The sequence below is a fragment of the Mustela erminea genome, chromosome 1, assembly GCF_009829155.1.
Source record: "Mustela erminea isolate mMusErm1 chromosome 1, mMusErm1.Pri, whole genome shotgun sequence".
NCBI classification, from domain to species: domain Eukaryota; kingdom Metazoa; phylum Chordata; class Mammalia; order Carnivora; family Mustelidae; genus Mustela; species Mustela erminea.
Genome location: NC_045614.1, coordinates 18,088,680 through 18,106,513, shown reverse-complemented (window position 1 = coordinate 18,106,513; position 17,834 = coordinate 18,088,680). Strand labels below are relative to the sequence as shown.

General features: G+C 40.6%; 1 protein-coding gene across 14 annotated transcripts in view; it reads left to right on the top strand.

Moving 5' to 3' along the window:
* The window catches only part of MAP4 (microtubule associated protein 4), a 193,852-nt gene that overhangs the window by 57,472 nt on the left and 118,546 nt on the right, over positions 1 to 17,834 (top strand). For 13 of the 14 annotated variants that reach the window (XM_032318330.1, XM_032318317.1, XM_032318294.1 and 10 more), the window contains exon 2: positions 13,041 to 13,282. In XM_032318330.1, coding sequence (XP_032174221.1) covers positions 13,060 to 13,282 — 223 coding nt within the window. In that variant the 5' untranslated portion in view covers positions 13,041 to 13,059. Of the gene's footprint in view, positions 1 to 5,167; positions 5,273 to 13,040; positions 13,283 to 17,834 lie in introns of those variants that run through there. The other variant, XM_032318248.1, reaches the window with a different exon arrangement.

Sequence of the window (17,834 nt, the reverse complement as noted above, 5' to 3'; positions counted from 1 at the left end):
TAACACAGTGTGGTATTTGTTTCAGGTGTGCAGTAGAGTGATTTAACACTTACACGCAATACCTGGTGCTTATCACAACAGGTGCACTCCTTCGTCCCCATCACCTGTCTCACCCATCCCTCCACTCAGCTCCTCTCTGGTAACCACCAGTTTGTTCTCTTAAAATAATGATTTTTAAAATTTGAGATTTGTCTTATGTCCTAGCATGCATTTATTTTACAAATGAAATGTCCTGTGTGTGCCAAAAAAGTGTCTTTTCCAGTGTACTCTGTAGTCCCAATAGCTGAAACTTGTATATTGAGTTGTTCAGACATTTTATGTCCTTACTGATTTTTGTCTACACGATGTGTCAGTTACTGAGGGAGGTGTATTGCAGTATCCCCCTATGAAGGAGGACCCATCTGTTTCTCCTCATTAACGGTAGTTTAATTACGTTTGTGTTTAATTTTTAGTGAAGTATAGTTGATACACAATGTCACATTAGTTTTGGCTGTACAACTAGTGATTGGACCAGTTTTTACGTTATGCTGTGCTCACCACAAGTGTAGTTACCATCTGTCCCCATACGGTGCTGTTACAACATTATTGACTATAGTCCCTGTGCTCCTATATTCCCTTTTATTCCCATGACTTAACTCGTATCATATCTGGAAGCCTGTATGCCAGCCTGGAAGCATGGAAACCCACCCCCCCTTCCCTTTCACCCATTTTACCCATTTACCAGTATTAAATATTAATCTTGTATATTCCTAACAGAGTCTCTCTATCCCTTCTATCGCCCTCTCCACTGGCAAGCATGAGTTTGTTCTCTGAATTTATAGGTCTCTTTCTGCATTTTTGTTGTTGTTTTGTTTTTGGATTCCACATAAAAGTGAAGTCATATGGTATTTGTCTTTCTCTGTCTGACTTAATTCACTTAACCTAATGCCCTCTAGGTCCATCCATGTTGTTGCAGATGGCAAGAGCTCATCCTTTTTCATGGCTGAGTAATACGAAATTTTGTGTGTGTGCGTGCATGTGTATATGTGTACGTATCACATCATCTTCATCCGTTCAGCTGTTGTTTGCCTCTTGGAATGCTTCCATATCTTGGCTGTTAGAAATAATGCTGCAGTAAACATAGGGATGTATATGCCTTTTTGAATTAGTATTTTTGTTTTGGATGAAATGTTATGTTTTTAAAATAGCCATGTTGCTAGGTTCACACAAGGTTAGTATTTAATATTGGTAAATGAAAAAATACTGGTAAGTCATAGCAGATTGAACTTGTCACTTTATTTCTAATGGATTTTTTTGCTTAGAGTCTCTCTCTCTCTCTTTCTCTCTCTCTCTCTCTCTCTCTCACACACACACACACACACACTGACACCCAACTGCTACGAGTGTTAGCAAGGGCCGTAGCATGTAGGAGCCACCTCTCCTAGGGATGTCTGGGATTACATCCCTTCCCTTCACGTGGCTCTCAGCCAGTGACTGCCTGATGAGGGTTACAAAAACCTGGCTCCCTTACCTCATGGTGGGATTGGCTCTGTGGTGTGATTGTGCTTTATAGCTTCGCAGACAGGAGACGTAGGCTAACCTTTAGCTGAAACCATAGTTTTGCTGCTCTTCCCTCCCTTACAGATTCCTCCTGAAGGCAGTTGTATAGAATCCCTGTCAGGCTCTACTTCTAAAAAACTCTAATAACCACCCACCTTCTCAAAAAGGGAGAATTTGATCTCTTTCTAGTGTTAAGTGTTACAAATTCTGTCTTATGTTTCATTTCAATGAACTTTGTCTTCAAGTAGGTTGTTGATTAATTGAGTAGCTCTCAATCGTGGGTGCCCTTCAGAATCAACACTTAAGGGGCGCCTGGGTGGCTCAGTGGGTTAAGCCGCTGCCTTCAGCTCAGGTCATGATCTCAGGGTCCTGGGATCGAGTCCCGCATCGGGCCCTCTGCTCAGCAGGGAGCCTGCTTCCCTCTCTCTCTCTGCCTGCCTCTCTGTCTTCTTGTGATCTCTCTCTGTCAAATAAATAAATAAAATCTTTAAAAAAAAAAATCAACACTTAAAAACTGAAATTGCTCCCCTCAGTCCCTGAATGATTCTGACCCGGTGGCATTTCACTTTGACTCAGATCTTTACTTCTGTTTCAGGTAAAATGTTAAAAATGATGCTAATTATTAATGTGAAAGATTCCTTTGGTTTTTACTTTGCTTGTTCAGTTTTCACTTAGTGTTACTATTTTAACTTCTAGGCCTTTTTTTTTTACCCCCTTCCCTCATTTGAAAGCGTCCATAAGGCACTTTTATGTTAAAGGCAAGTCATTTACTACCACCACTAAGGTCTTTATACAAAATGCCTTCTCTCCTGCTCAGAAGAGCAGGGCTGCTCTACCCCAATGCTGATTCTGTGCCCAGGACCCACAGTGAAAGAGCCAGAAGGGTCCTTCAACTAGGCAGGTGTCAAGTCCAGCAAGAGAAGGCTGTGTCATGATACGGAACAGAGCACACTCAGTAGGATGAATGTGCAGCTGAGATCCACCCAGGTGTCACTACTATACTAGATGCCCAGGATAAAAGGTGGAAAAGATGTGTCCCTGCCATCTAGAAACTCCCAAGTCCAATGGGACTCTGGAGGAGACACACATTATATGTGTCTGTGATAAATAATTGCAGAATTAATCAGCACAGATCCTCATTCTCCTCTTAATTCAGTCTTTCATTTTCCTTTATGTTCACTGACATCTTAAACAATAAAATAGAGCACGCTCTGGCTCTGAGCTTAAGAGAGACACTTCACTTGGTTCGATGGAGAGATTTTTTTTTCTTAAACAGTTCTCAAGAGCTGGGTGCTGATGAAGTGTGAATACTTTTTCCCTTCACCCAATTTCCCCAACACTAGGTAATACTAAAATTACACAGTATATTTACTACTTGACAGACATATGTGAGCTGGTACGATGGAGATTTCACATTTTAATAACTACAAAATATGTTTTATACAGTGATGCTAACATGACGGTGGTAGCTTATCTCTTCAACAAAATGCTGTTTGTTTCGGCCATATTGCATCATGTTGTTGTGCTTTTCTAGAAGCAGAGGGCTATTTTTATTGCCTGCCTAATAATGATAAGATGAACAGCATGGAGAGCTGACTTGTATGGTTACTCCTTGTTGGCTTTCTTTTCATGATTGCGGACAACTTGATTGCTCTGGCATAAAGCTATGTTTGGAAAGAAGAAGAAATGAGGTGAATATGCTAGTTAATGGTGACCCTTCAGCCTTTAATATATTTATTCTTTTTCTAGTTCTGAAGAATTTTTTGTAGTTTTAGCACCTCTGATTAATTTCAAATTAGACCTACTTGTTTTTTGTTGGCTTTTGGTTGGTTGGTTGTTTTTAAAGCAGGCTCCATGCCCCGTGTGGAGCCCACTGCGGGGTTTGACCTCATGACCCTGGGATCTAGACCTGAGCTGAGATCAAGAGTCGACGCTTAACCCACTGAGCCACTCAGGCGCCCCAGACCTACTTTTTTTTTTTTTAAAGATTTAAAAAAATTTGTTGGTGAGAGAGAGACCTAGCACGTGTGCACAAGCAGGGGGAGTGGCAGGCAGAGGGAGAAGCAAGGAGCCCAACTTGGGACTTGATCCTAGGACTCTGGGATCACAACCTGAGGTGAAGGCAGACAGCCTATGGAGCCACAAAGGTGTTCCTACTTTTAATTAACTTTGGTCATACCATCTTAGAATTCTGTTCAGCTAGCCCCTTTGTTTTGTTGTTTTTTGTTGTTTTAGCCATCTTATGTAAAGTAATTGACCAAGAGAAGATACACACATTGCTTAGACATGGTCCTTCCCTCCTTTGGGATCTAGCAGTTATGGGAGCCACTGGTACCTACAACTAACTACAGTACAGATTAGACTGTACTGTTACTGTAGAAATACAGGTGAGCTGTTAGTTCTCAATGGTACCGGGAGAACAGATCTCAGAATGGAATCACAGAAAAGGTGATGGTTGATTATAGTTGATTTCAAGACTCTGACAAGTGAAGAAGGAGTGAAGAGGATTTGTAGTGTGGAGAGCAGTGTGAGCAAGGCCGTGTGGTAATAATGTCAGTGATAGGCTCTTAAGATGGCAGCTGGTCCTGTGTTCACTAAAGTACAGGGAGAGCCTCCAGGGCAAACTGCTGATGGCTGTGGTAGGTCCTAGGTCTGGGTCCTATAGGATTATGTGACCTGGATATCACCCAAAGGAGTTTGGAGTGTTTTTTCCTAATAGGGATTGGGGTCCTTTTAAATCGGCTCAGATTTTTTCCCCCTGATCTTCAGGACTCCTCCCAATTGCTGTACTTTAAGAAGAAAAAGTAAGGCAAAAAAAAAAAAAAAAAAGATTTGGAAGTATAGTGATGTCATTGTGTCAGATAAAACAGAAACTATAAAAATCCAAGATTTTGTCACCCTGCTTGTGTTTCTGGTGTTTGCTGGGTCTCCCCTTAGACTGATCCTCAGTCTAGCTTTATTTATAAATGACTGTTTCTTCTGGTTCCTTTTTTTGGTCAACTATTAAAGTGAGGGAATTGGAATCTAGATTATTTGAACTGGTGTTTTTATAAAAGCCTTTAGAGATCTTAAGTGTTTAGAAATAATTTTTTGGGTAGGTGTAGGGAAACTCTGAATGTGTTTGGTTCTTAATTAGACTGAGGAAGGATAAGTGGGATGAATAGTAACTTTTTTTTTTAAAGATTTATTTATTTGTTGGAGAGAGGAGAGAGAGAGAGCAGGAACATGGGGGAGTGGCAGGCAGAGGGAGAAACAGACTCCATGCTGGGCAAGGAGCCTGATGTGGGACTCGATCCTGGGGCCCTGAGATCATGATCTGAGCTGAAGGCAGATGCTTAATTGAGCCACCCAGGTGTCCCTGAATGGTAACATTTTTAAAAAACCTATTTTTTTCCCCCACAATTTGGGGGCAATAGGTATTGAGAATCATCCTAAGATTGACTTTTTTTTTTTAATTGAAATAAAATTGAAGAGTCGCTCTTAAGGATGGTTAGAGCAGAAACTTAAGTGCTGTGTCATTGTCGCCTCTTGGCTTGGCGCACATTACCAGACTTCAGCAGACATCATGCTGAGTGGATCACATGGCTAACAGTGGGAGGTATCTGGTGTAGATGATTCTTCTTGGAGAAATAGGTTTAAATTCACTGGGACAGAAATGTGGCAGGCAGGTGCCTGTTTAGAGGTCCAAAATGCATTTGATCAGGACTGAACACAGACTGCCTGCATAGTTCCTGTAAGTGCGCAAGCTAGGCATTGGGGCTTGGGCTACAAGGTTTTATGTATGTGAATATGTGTGTGCATGTGTGTGCAGTGTTTGTATGTTTCGAGGACAGAGTTCCCTAAAATTGCATAGGGAAAAGGAGCTCTTTGTTTTTGGGACTACATGGAAGTAAAATCCACGCGCTCTTCCATATAGGAATGTCACTGGGCAATGGCCTCAGCTATTCTAGTAATCAAGGGCTTTCTCCTGTTGCAATCCTGTGATGAACAGGACAAGTGGTGGTTCTGAACGGAACCCTGTGGAGCCTGCAAATACCATCCGTTCATAATAGTACAGCTGTTGTCCTTGAAGTGTGTAGGGAGGTACCTGGGGGTGGAAACTTAATATATTCGGCAGGGGTTTGGGGCTTATTGCTAGGATAGTCAAGACATTGCTGAGCTGTGCCTTTGCCATTCTGGTTCTGGGGAAGAGGAGGAGAAATTCCGATTAGCCTCAGGGATCGCATGTGCCTGTGAGCTCTGTAAGATGGTAGCTGATTCCCATACAGGAATCAGCTGTATGGGAATAAAAATCGGTTCTTTACAAGTAGAAATTGGTTTTACTTTGAATGAAATACCGTTCTGATTGAAAGTATAAATCAAACTAGTTTTCTAGTTAAATAAATTGAAAGCAGAACACAGAAACCAGACAAATAAGGGTCAGCTTGCTGTGTAATAGACCTCTGAAAGGAATTAATTAAAACCAGTCTGAGGGGGCACCTGGGTGGCTCAGTTGGTTAAGCATCTGCCGTCACCTTGGGTCATGATCCCAGGATGCTGGGATTGAGTCCTGCGTCCGGCTCACTGCTCAGTAGGGAGCCTGCTTCTCCCTCTGACTTCTCCCCTCTCGTGCTCGCTCTCTTTCTCAATAAATAAATAAAATCTTAAAAACAACAACAGCAAAAAACCGATCTGAGGAATAGAGTCCCCTGTTAGTAACTGAAGATTTGCTAGGCAAACTTAAAAAATTTCATGTTGAATATGAAATCGTTACGATGCAGGCTATACCACCAACATGTCAGATTATAAATGGTCTCTGGAACTGGCTGGGATGCTGGGTTTCTTCCAAGCCTGAGGAACAAGCACTTCATTTTGGTCCCAGCACTTTCACTAATGTCCTGGGATAGCAGCTTAGTGTTGGCCTCAGAATTCTCTGCCGTTTAGATCAGTCATGCCAAAAAAAAAAAAAAAAAAAAAAAGGAAGAAAATATGAGCCCCATGGATCTTTTTAGTTCTATATCTTGTGCATAATTCACCCCTCTATCTCCACTGCCCCAAAAAACTGATAGAATATTAATCATGAAGAAAATTTAAGTGAGCATTATGAGCAGTCTTCTCCCCCTTTTTTTTTTAAATTTTATTTATTTATTTGACAGAGAGATCACAAATAGAGAGGCAGGCAGAGAGAAAGGGGGAAGCAGGCTCCTTACTGAGCAGAGAGCCCAGTGCGGGGCTCGATCCCAGGACCCTGAGATCATGACCTGAGCTCAAGGCAGAGGCTTCTCCAACTGAACCACCCAGGTGCCCCAGTCTTCTGCTGTTTTCAGAATTATTATTAAATGTTTATTTACTAAGTTGGTTATTTGGAACTCAGAAGCATTTCCCTTAGATACAATGTTATAAACAATAATTTCATTTTTCAATTAGTCCAGGTAACTATGAGGAAAATTTTTTTCTTTCTTCTAAAACTAACAGGAGGTAATATTTTAAAAGAGCTTGCCTTTGACATTGTATAACTTCCTTTTCTTTGACATCCTAGGACTCTGGGACCACATATCCTCTCTCTATTTTGATACCTTATCCAGATCTGCTTTGTTCCCTGAAATGTTCTGTGTTGCTAAGTTAGTATTCTTCTCCCTTTTCACACCAAAACCAAAAACCTTAAATACTTTGCATGGAATTGATCTCTGGGATTAAGAGGAAAGTTAACTTGATAAGAACTGAACTCACACTAAGGTGGAATGATGGGCCTTCTGGGGTATAAGTCCCTGTACCCCCTTTGAAATTGTGAAACAGGATTTTTTTTTTTTTTAAGATTTTATTTATTTATTTGACAGACAGAGATCACAAGTAGGCAGAAAGGCAGGCAGAGAGAGAGGGGGAAGCAGGCTCCCCGCAGAGCAGAGAGCCCGATGCGGGGCTCGATCCCAGGACCCTGGGATCATGACCTGAGCCGAAGGCAGAGGCTTTAACCCACTGAGCCACCCAGGCGCCCCGTGAAACAGGATTCTACACTTTTATTTTATTTTTACACTTTTAAAAAAGAGAATGCTGACTACCACAAATAATCTTGGTACAGTTTTGGCAAATGTGACAGAGTGAAATGAAAATGTGACAGTGGCTGTGCAGAGTGTCTCACTATGTTGGTGGGAATTAGGCTTCTGTTTCTCTTTTTCATCATGAGTTTTCTTGCTCCACTTTAGCTTCAGAGGAGTACCTTTGGGAGGGTGGAGGGTCCAGGTCCAGGAAGTAGATCCTGGAGGACCAAGGCAGCAACAGGCCATTTGCAGACTAGATTGCTAATGGTAATTTCTCATCAGACACAATCAACACAGATCTGGAGTGAGTGACTGACTATATAGGTAAGACTGACCTAACATTTTCTGTTTTTTTTTTTTTGTTTTTTTAGAGATTTTATTTATTTATTTGACAGAGGGAGACCCAGCGAGAGAGGGAACACAAGCAGGGGGATTGGGAGAGGGAGAACCAGGCTTCTCACTGAGCAGGGAGCCCAATGCAGGGCTTGATCCTAGTACCCCAGGATCATGACTTGAGTCAAAGGCAGATGCCTAAGGGTTGAGCCACTCAGGCGCCCCTGACTTAATATTTTCAAGAGGAATTTTGGGACCTTGAGAAGTTGCCCATACTTCTTTGTATTTAAATTAATTGTGAACACCAGTCTCTATAAACCTAGAAAATCGTTCAGTAACTAATTCCAGAGTGTGTAATCTAAAGTAAACCATACAACAGAGGAGATGCTTTGTGAGCTCATCGTATCTTATTTACTCCGCATGAGTACATGGCTATTAATAGTCAGAGGCTAGTCAGGAGCCCAAAATTCTGTTCTGTGCTTCATCATCTTGTCATATCATTATTTCTTGTCTTCGTTCACATATTTTCAAAACTCTTCTCAACAGATAGTTTCATTTCAGGCATGTAGTCAGAATGAAAGATCAGATGTCCAAAGCGCTATGCTTGAAAACTGTGTGTTCTCTTGGTGCCTGGTTAAATAATATGGGGCTTATTTTTTGGCAGAGTGGTGTCAAGTCTCCTTTGATGTTAGCCAGAACTGGGTGGAGTTTCTTAAGCTCCAGTCAGATTTGCTCAAGCAGGGCACTGTGCAGTGATGAGTTTTTTAGTCTTTCCCTTTGCCAAAAAGCTTTTGCCTTTTAATAAATCTGCACCCAGTTATAATTGGGAGTACTTGACATATAAAAATCAGGCATGCACATTGAGGATCTGTGTGCAGTTTATTTCTAATTTAAGTGATGAATCTAAATTATAAGCAGCTTATAGAATAATCAGCCTCAGGAATCATTTAACATACCACTCTCATTTTACAGATTAGGGAACTCAGCCCCTGAATGTGACTCACAGGAAGCTTTAGAACTGGTGCCTCAGTGAGGCATAGAAACTTCTGTACCTAGCTTTTTTTTTTTTTTTTTTGCCTCCCAGAGCCTTTTAAAGGTAAAACTTTTATACAGATAAGAAAGATGTAGTAGATGCCACAACGTGGATGGAACTAGAGGGTATTATGCTTAGCGAAATAAGTCAGTCAGAGAAAGAACTCCCTGATAGGAGGAAGTGGAGATGCATCGTGGGAGGTTTGGCGGGGGTGGGGGGTGGCGCGGGGCGGGGGGGGGGTAGGAATAAATGAAACAAGATAGGATGGGGAGGGAGACAAACCATAAGAGACTTAGTCTCATAAAACAAACTGAGGGTTGCTGGGGGGAGGGAGAGGGTGGTGGGGTTATGGACATTGGGGAGGGTATGTGCTATGGTGAGTGCTGTGAAGTGTGTAAACCTGGTGATTCACAGACCTGTACCCCTGGGGCTAATAATTCATTATATGTTAATAAAAAATTAAAGAATAAAAAAAAAGAAGAAGATGAAAAGAACCTGGGTCCTTGAAAGTCATTGAGTTACTGAATTGATCAGCCATGATATTGCCTTCTCCTGGGACTCCTGTAATGGAGGATAATAAATGCTTATTTTTATTGGGGGGGGGGGAAGGAATAGTGTAAATAGTCAAGAAGAGATCATTTCTTTTTAGTAGGTAGTCCTCATTCATACGGGTACATTTTTGGACCTTCCTGAATATCCAGATTTGAGAGTAACATTTTGCCATACCCTTATGTCCATAAATTACATAACTCAACATTTTAAGGCATAACTGAATATTAAGTGACCTTAAATGGTTCTGTGAGTGTGGGATGAAATTCACCCATGAATTCATTAAAATCAATTCCAAAACACTGGCAAAACCGGTTTAACAAACCTGTAGAACACTTACTTAATTTATTATACTTGTATATATTTTAGAATAGAATAACTATAAAATTGAATCATCTGTTTAATTTATTGAAAACTGGGGCTTCCTGGATAAAAGCCAGTACTTCATTTTCCATAAGTAAATTATGTGTGTGTGTGTGTGTGTGTGTAAATCATATTTCTATTTATATGTAGTGACAAGAAAGGAATATCTTAGCTGTGTTGAGATACAGTTGCTGGGTGGTTGACTAGATGCACTCTGAGCCAAATGACCTTCCTGCTTTCCAGCTGCCTAATTTTCTATCAGTTTTACCTTCTTATGCTGAATTTAAGCCACTATTCATAGTCCATGAACCACATGTCAGCCCAGGAAGTGGTTTGGGAGGTTGGGGTGGGGGTAAAGAGGGAAAGATTACGGTGGATAAAGAGCTACCCTTTGAGAATATGCACTCAGGTAAATGAGATTGGAAAGATATTGTTGGTTCTGTCTGCATTTTCACCTGTGTCCTAAATTAGGGAGTTTGAGTGGATTACATGGAAGAAGTGTCCTAGGTATGTATTATGGAAAAAATGGAGCTACTGTTAGGGATGGTACAGATACCCTTTCAAATGTTCTTTGACCTTGAAACTGTTTAATTGTAGACATCCTTTATTATTTTTGGTTCATAATAGGTTTCAAATGCTAACTGTTAATAGTTAACATAAAAAAGGGAAAAAGCAGTTGCTTTTTATGGAACTTATTGACATTAAATTTGTCAGACTTTTAAAAAGTTCTTTAATGAGTCATTTTTCAGCATTTTTCCTGGCAGGATCTGAAAAGACAATCATACTTTACGTGTAAAGTAGCCTGGATGGCATATAGAGTAGGGAGTGTCCATCCATATTCCTGTTGTAAATGGGTTGTATATGTTCTGCTCCGTACTGATGACTGTGATAGGAACTCATGTGTGGAGACAAAGTTGAAGATAGAATCACTGTACTCCTTGGTGTGTATTTCTTTTTCCTTAATAAATTTAGCTGGAGAGAGGTAGACAGTGGAGGACAGTTTTAAAGAAGAGCCTTTAAAGATGGCTCGAATCTACTAGTAGATTCTGGCTTTTAAAAATCTGGGTTGAGGAAAGACTGTGTATTAGTTGAGATTCTTTGCTTGCAAGCAGTAGATTGACTAAATTAGGAGAAAGAAAGATGGAAGGTTGCTCACTTAGACTCGAGAAAGAAGACAACCAGGGCAACTGAACTGCCGCGAGGTGGGTCTTCCATTATGAGATACTCCTTTTCCAACCATCTTCTTCCTGGTCATGTGTCCAACACCACTGGGATGGCTGTTAGTGAATATCGGTGGAGATAAGGAAGAATGAATTTCTAGGCAGACAGAAGCAGTAACTGTCATACTATGCAGCTAAGAATTTCTTTTGTTCTTTTTTAGTTTCGTGGTTTTTTTGTTTTTTTTTGTTTTTTAAGATTGATTTAGGGGCGCCTGGGTGGCTCAGTGGGTTAAGCCTCTGCCTTTGGCTCAGGTCATGATCTCAGGGTCCTGGATCGAGCCCTGCAGGGAAGCCCTGCGCGCTGCTGAGCAGGGAGCCTGCTTCACCTCCTCTACCCACGCCCCATGCCTGCCTCTCTGCCTACATGTGATCTCTGTCAGATACATAAATAAAATTGTTTTTTTTTTTTAAAGATTTTATTTATTTATTTGACAGACAGAGATCACAAGTAGGCAGAGAGGCAGGCAGAGAGAGAGAGAGAGAGAGAGGGAAGCAGGCTTCCCGCGGAGCAGGGAGCCCGATGCGGGGCTCGATCCCAGGACCCTGAGATCATGACCCGAGACGAAGGCAGCAGCCCAAACTACTGAGCCACCCAGGCGCCCCTAAAATTGCTTTTTTTAAAGATCAATTTATTTATGAGAGAGAGCGTGCATCTGCCCACTGCTGTACATGCGGGGTGGGGGGGAGCAGCAGAGAGAGTGAGAGAACCCCCCAAGTCGACCCAACTCAGGGCTCCATCCCAGGACCCCAAGATCACAAGCTGAAGCAAAATCAAGAGTGGGACAGAGACCCACTGATTGAGCCACCCATGTGCCCGTATGCCACTAAGGATTTCTGTTTGATTTACCTTTGCCTGCTCAAGAAAGCACCTATGTTCACGTATCTTTCTGAGTCTCTTGGAGTCTCTATTAAGTTAGACCTTTTGAAAGCAGACACGGTACCCAGAATACTTTTTTTATTGCCCACTGTGCTGTATATGTATCGGGAGCTCAATTTATTGCAGGCCCTTTGGCATTTTTACTACACTATTCCTGTATTTCTGGGCTAGTCACCTGCAGTTTTGCCTGTAGTAGGCTATACTTCTTAACTTCAGGTTGTGTTTAAAATTGGAGAGCCTCATGTTCTGAAAAGATGGTGAGGGCATGACCACACAGAGGGGCTGCCACCCCTAGCTAATCAGGGAACATGTACGTATTTTTCATGCCAACAGGGCTAGGTATAGTTTGGTTAACGGAGTTATCCACAAGAAATTCCTGAAGAAGCATTATTTAACCTCAACAAAGTAAGTCTTTTGTCAAGAAAGTTGACTTCACTCTCCTGATAGTATTGTAACCTTTTTTTATTTTTAAAGATTTTATTTATTTATTTGACAGACAGAGATCACAAGTAGGCAGACAGGCAGGCAGAGAGGGAGAGGAGAAAGCAGGCTCCCTGCAGAGCAGAGAACCCGATGCGGGACTGGATCCCAGGACCCTGAGATCATGACCTGAGCCAAAGGCAGCGGCTTAACCCACTGAGCCACCCAGGCGCCCTGTAACCTTTTTTCAAATGGGAATATAATGTAATCTGACCTCCTTTTGTATATTCTTTTAAGAAATATTCTGGGATGTGATTTAGAAATGAAGATGGAAGAGATAGTTGGTAAGTTTATAAGACTTGAAATCAAAAGACCTGATATGAGTCTTACTGGCTGTAACTTTGGATAAATTGGTTTTTTTTTTTTTTTCTTGACAATTTTATTAATGGAAAGGACAAAATGGCTTTTGTCTGTTTACTTCTGAGAGATGTGAGATAGTGTTTACTTCGGGTAAGACTGTCAACTGAGCTTTAATTTTCTAATCTGTGAAATGAGGGAGCCTCTTCGAGCTCTCAAGTTCTAGATTTTTTTTTCTTTTTTTGTTTAGAACAACTGAGAAGAGTTTTTAGGAATGTGTTTCCTTTTGCACAGTGCTCATCTTATGAAATATTTTTTTCCTCCTTAACCAGGCAGTTGCAGTGGTGCAAAATGGCTGACCTCAGTCTTGCAGATGCATTAACAGAGCCACCTCCAGAAATTGAGGAAGAGATAAAACGGGACTTTATTGCCACGCTGGAGGCAGAGGCCTTTGATGATGTTGTGGGAGAAACTGTTGGAAAAACAGACTATATTCCTCTTCTGGATGTTGATGAGAAAACCGGGAATTCAGAATCAAAGAAGAAATCATGCTCAGATACTAGCCAGGTTGAAGGTAAGTAGTTAAGCCAAGCTGCTGAGAAAGCAGATTAGGGATTATGCTTTGGGTCATAATCTTAAAAACTTTGAGTAAACTGAATTGAGTTCTTTAGCATAAGCTAGTCACTTTCTCCTTGGTTTCTAACAGAAATTCAGAAAAAGATGTAGGTTCATTACCCTTTAGTTGAGTGTGTGTTCATGAAACTGTAGATAACTTTTAATCTAAAGGTTCTTCTATAAAGTCTCAACTCTTATATAATCTGCCTAATTTCCTAAATTAAACTGTCTGCTCTGCCTTTACTTTGACAGTAGTTTTGTAACAAGTCAGATATGTAAAATTCTATGTTTACATCAAGACTGAATTTGGAATGGAATCAGGTACCACTTTTTGTCTTTGGGAGTAATTCTAGGTCAAGATTAAGCCATGGATTAAATCTTTAAAAAAGAGGTTTACTGCTTTTACATGTTGTTGGATCGCATTTGCTACTATGTGGTTGAGGATTTTTGCATTTATGTTTATGTGGGATATTGGTCTATAGTTTTCTTGTGATGCCTTTGATTTTAGAATTGAGGTCATGCAGCATCATAAAATGAATTGGGAAATGTTCCCTCCTGTTCTGTTTTCTGACATAGTTTGTGTAGAATTGATGTTTCCTTCTTTAATGTTGGATAGACTTGGTCACGGAACCCATCTGGGCCTGGAATTTTCTTGGTCAGGTTTTTTATTAGGAATTCAGTTTCTTTAAGAGATGTAGAACTATTCAGGTTATCTATTTCGTCTTAAGTAAGATTTGGTAGTTTGTATCTTTCAGGAATTGGCACATTTCCTCTAAGTTGTCAGTTGGATGGAGATAAAATTGAATTCTTACCTGATTCTTTTAATGTCAGTAGGATCTATTTTATGCCCCTCTTTCATTATTATATTGGTAATTTGTGTCTCTTTTTTCTTGATGAGTCTGCGTAGAGGTTTATCGATTACTGATGTTTTTAAAGACCCAGCTTTTGGTTTCATAGATTTTTTCCCCCCCGTTTTTCCATTTTCAATTTCTGCTCATATTTAATATTTCCTTCCTGCTGCCTGCTTTGAGTTGATTTGCTTATTTTCTGGTTTTTATAAGGTGGCAGCTCAGGTCATTGATTTGAAACATTTCTTTTTATAATTGACACAAAATATTATATTAGTTTAAGGCATACAACATAATGACTTCCTATTTTGTGTCTTGTTAGATAACCACCACAATATGTCTAATTAACATTTTCACCACACATAATTACAAATTTTTTAATTTATTTGACACAGATCACAAGTAGGAAGAGAGGCAGGCAGAGAGAGAGGGGGAAGCAGGCTCCCCGCCAAGCGGAGAGCCCAGTGCAGGGCTCCGTCCCAGGACCCTGAAATCATGACCTGAGCCGAAGGCAGAGGCTTAACCCACTGAGCCACCCAAGCACCCCTGAGCCATGGTTATTTTTTTTTAAAAGATTTTATTTATTTATTTGACATAGAGATCACAAGTAGACAGAGAGGCAGGCAGAGAGAGAGAGGAGGAGGCAGGCTCCCTGCTGAGCAGAGAGCCCGATGTGGGGCTTGATCCTAGGACCCCGAGCTGAGGCAGAGGCTTTAACCCACTGAACCACCCAGGTGCCCCATGAGTCATGGTTATTGAGAAATGTTAGTTTCTCAATATTTGGAGATTTTCCAGATATCTTTCTATAATTGATTTTTAGTTTAATTCTTTTGTGGTCAGAAGACATCCTTTGAAATTTCAGTTCATTTTAGCTTGTCATGTTTTGTTTTATGGTCTAGAATACAGCCTGTCATGGGCAGTGTTTTTTTTTTTTTTTTTTTTAAAGATTTTATTTTATTTAGTTGACAGAGATCACAGGTAGGCAGAGAGGCTGGCAGAGAGGGGGAAGCAGACTCCCCACTGAGCAGAGAGCCCAATGCGGGGCTCCATCCCAGGACCCTGAGATCATGACCTGAGCCAAAGGCAGAGGTTTAACCCACTGAGCCACCCAGGCGCCCCCATGGGCAGTGTTCTGTGCATATTGGAAGTAACATGACGGTGTTTACAAGTAGATATAAAGTCGACTTTATATCTACTTGTAATGGTTTCTCAGAGGGAGAGACACTGAGGTCTCCACAGAATTTTGTGGATTTGTTTTTTTCTCTTCTCTATTCTGCCACTTTTAATTTCCTGTATTTTGAAGATAATGTTCTCAGGTGCACAGAAGAGTGTAGTTGACATAGAGGGTCATAATAGTTTCAGGTGTATGATACAGTGATTCAGCAATTCCATGTATTACTCAGTGCCCATCAGGGTAAGTGTACTCTTAATCCCCTTCACTCATGATTGTTACCTCTTCATGAATCGACCCTGTTACTGTTATGTTGTAGCTCAGTATTGTTTGTTCTGAAGTCTCGTTTTCGTCCTATTAATACAGCTGCTGGAACTTCTTTTGTTTAGTGTTGACATGGTGTATCTGTCCATATCCTTTTACTTTCAGTGCATTTCTTTATTAGTATTTAATAAAGTGGGTTTCTTGTAGACACAATATAGATGGGTCTTGCTTTTCTGACCAGTCCAAAGACCTCTCTTTTCACTGGTATTTTAGACTATAATTAATGTGATTATTCATATGATTGGATTTAAATCTGTCATTTTGCTAGTTGCTTTCTATTTCTTCCATCTCTTCTTTATTGTCTTTCTTTCTCTATCTGCTTTTTGATTAATTCAGTATTTTTATGTTTTTGTTTTTAACTTCAGTATTGGCTTATTATGTATATTTCTTTTAAAATTTGTTTTATAGAGGGTGCCTGGGTGGCTCTGTGGGTTAAATAAAGCCTCTGCCTTCGGCTCAGGTCATGATCTCAGGGTCCTGGGATCGAGCCCCGCATCGGGCTCTCTGCTCAGCAGGGAGCCTGCTTCCTCCTCTCTCTCTCTGCCTGCTTCTCTGCCTACTTGTAATCTCTGTCAAATAAATAAATAAAATCTTTAAAAAAAATAAAAAAATAAAATTTGTTTTACATTTGGGACACCTGGGTGGCTTAGTCAGTTGGGCGTCTGACTCTTGGTTTCCACTTGGGTCTTGATCTCAGGGTCATGGGATCAGGCCAGCATGGGGCTCCGCACTTGGCATGGAGTTTGCTTGGGATTCTCTCCCTCCCCGACTCCCTCCCTTTTTGCCCATTCTCTTGCTCCCCTTGCTCTCTCTCTCTAAAAAAATGAATAAAATCTTTAAATTAAAATTATTTTATATTTGGCTTTTTGTTTACAGTGTGTATCATTTATTTTTTCCACTTTGCCTTCCAGTAATATTGTACAACTTCATGTATAGTGTAAGAGTCCATGCAAAACAGTAAATGTCCAATTCCTCTCATTTTTTGTCTTATTGTCATATACCTAATTTTATATATGTTAGTAACCTACATTGTTATCTTTTCATTTTAGATTATCAGTTATGTTTTAGTTTAAAAATTTGGGAAATAATGTCTTACAGTCACTCTAATTTTTACCATCTTGGGCACTCTTTATTTCTGTGTGTAGACTGAGATTTCTGTCTAGTACCATATTTCTAATGTCTGAAAGAATTCTTTTAACATTTCTTTTTTCTTTTTTTAAGATTTAATTTATTTATTTGTGAGAGAGAGAGAGAGTGAGAGAGCAAGCACAGGCAGGCAGAATGGCAGGCAGAGGCAGAGGGAGAAGCAGCCTTCCCCACCAAGCGAGGAGCCCAATGTGGGACTCTGTCCCAAGATGCCGGGATCATGACCTGAGCCGAAGGCAGCCGCTTAACCAACTGAGCCACCCAGGCGTCCCTCTTCTAACATTTCTTATAGCACAGGTGTTTTAGCAGTGAATTATTTCAGCTTTGGTTTATGAAAAACTAGCATTCAGTTTTGAAAGATACCTTTCCAAGGTGTATATTCTTTGTGACTTTTTTCTTTCATTTAGGAAAGTTAGTGTTCCCACGTGGGTAGTTTATGATGAGAAGTCTGTTATAATCTTTTTTTTTTTTTTTAAGATTTTATTTAATAATTTGAGAGAGAGAACATGAGAAGGATGAAGGGCGAAAGGAGAAGCAGATTCTCCCCTGAGCAGGGAGTCCAACATGGGGCTTGGTCCCAGGACCCCAGGATCATGAACTGAGCCAAAGGCAGACGCTCAACTGGCTGAGCCACCAAGTGCCCCCAGTCTGTTGTAATCTTGATCTTTGTTCCTTTTCCCCCCTCTGGCCGCCTTCAGAATTTTATCTTTATCTTAGGTTTTTGGCAGTTGAAATATGGAATATGGTATGTTTAGGTAGAATCTTGGTATTTGTCCTGCTTGGGGCTCTCTGAGCTTGATCTGTGCTTTGATGTGGTTTGTGAAGTTTGGAAATTTTTGGATTGTTATCTTTTAAAGTATTTCTTTGCCTTATTCTTTCTCTTTCCTTCTGGGATTCCATGACAGTTTCATTAGATTTTTGGGTATTGCCTCATAGCTCTTGGATGCTCTTTTCTTTTTTTTTTCTCCCTCCTCCTTTGTTCTCTCTGTTTCGTTTGGGTTCTTTCTTTTGACCTGTTTTCA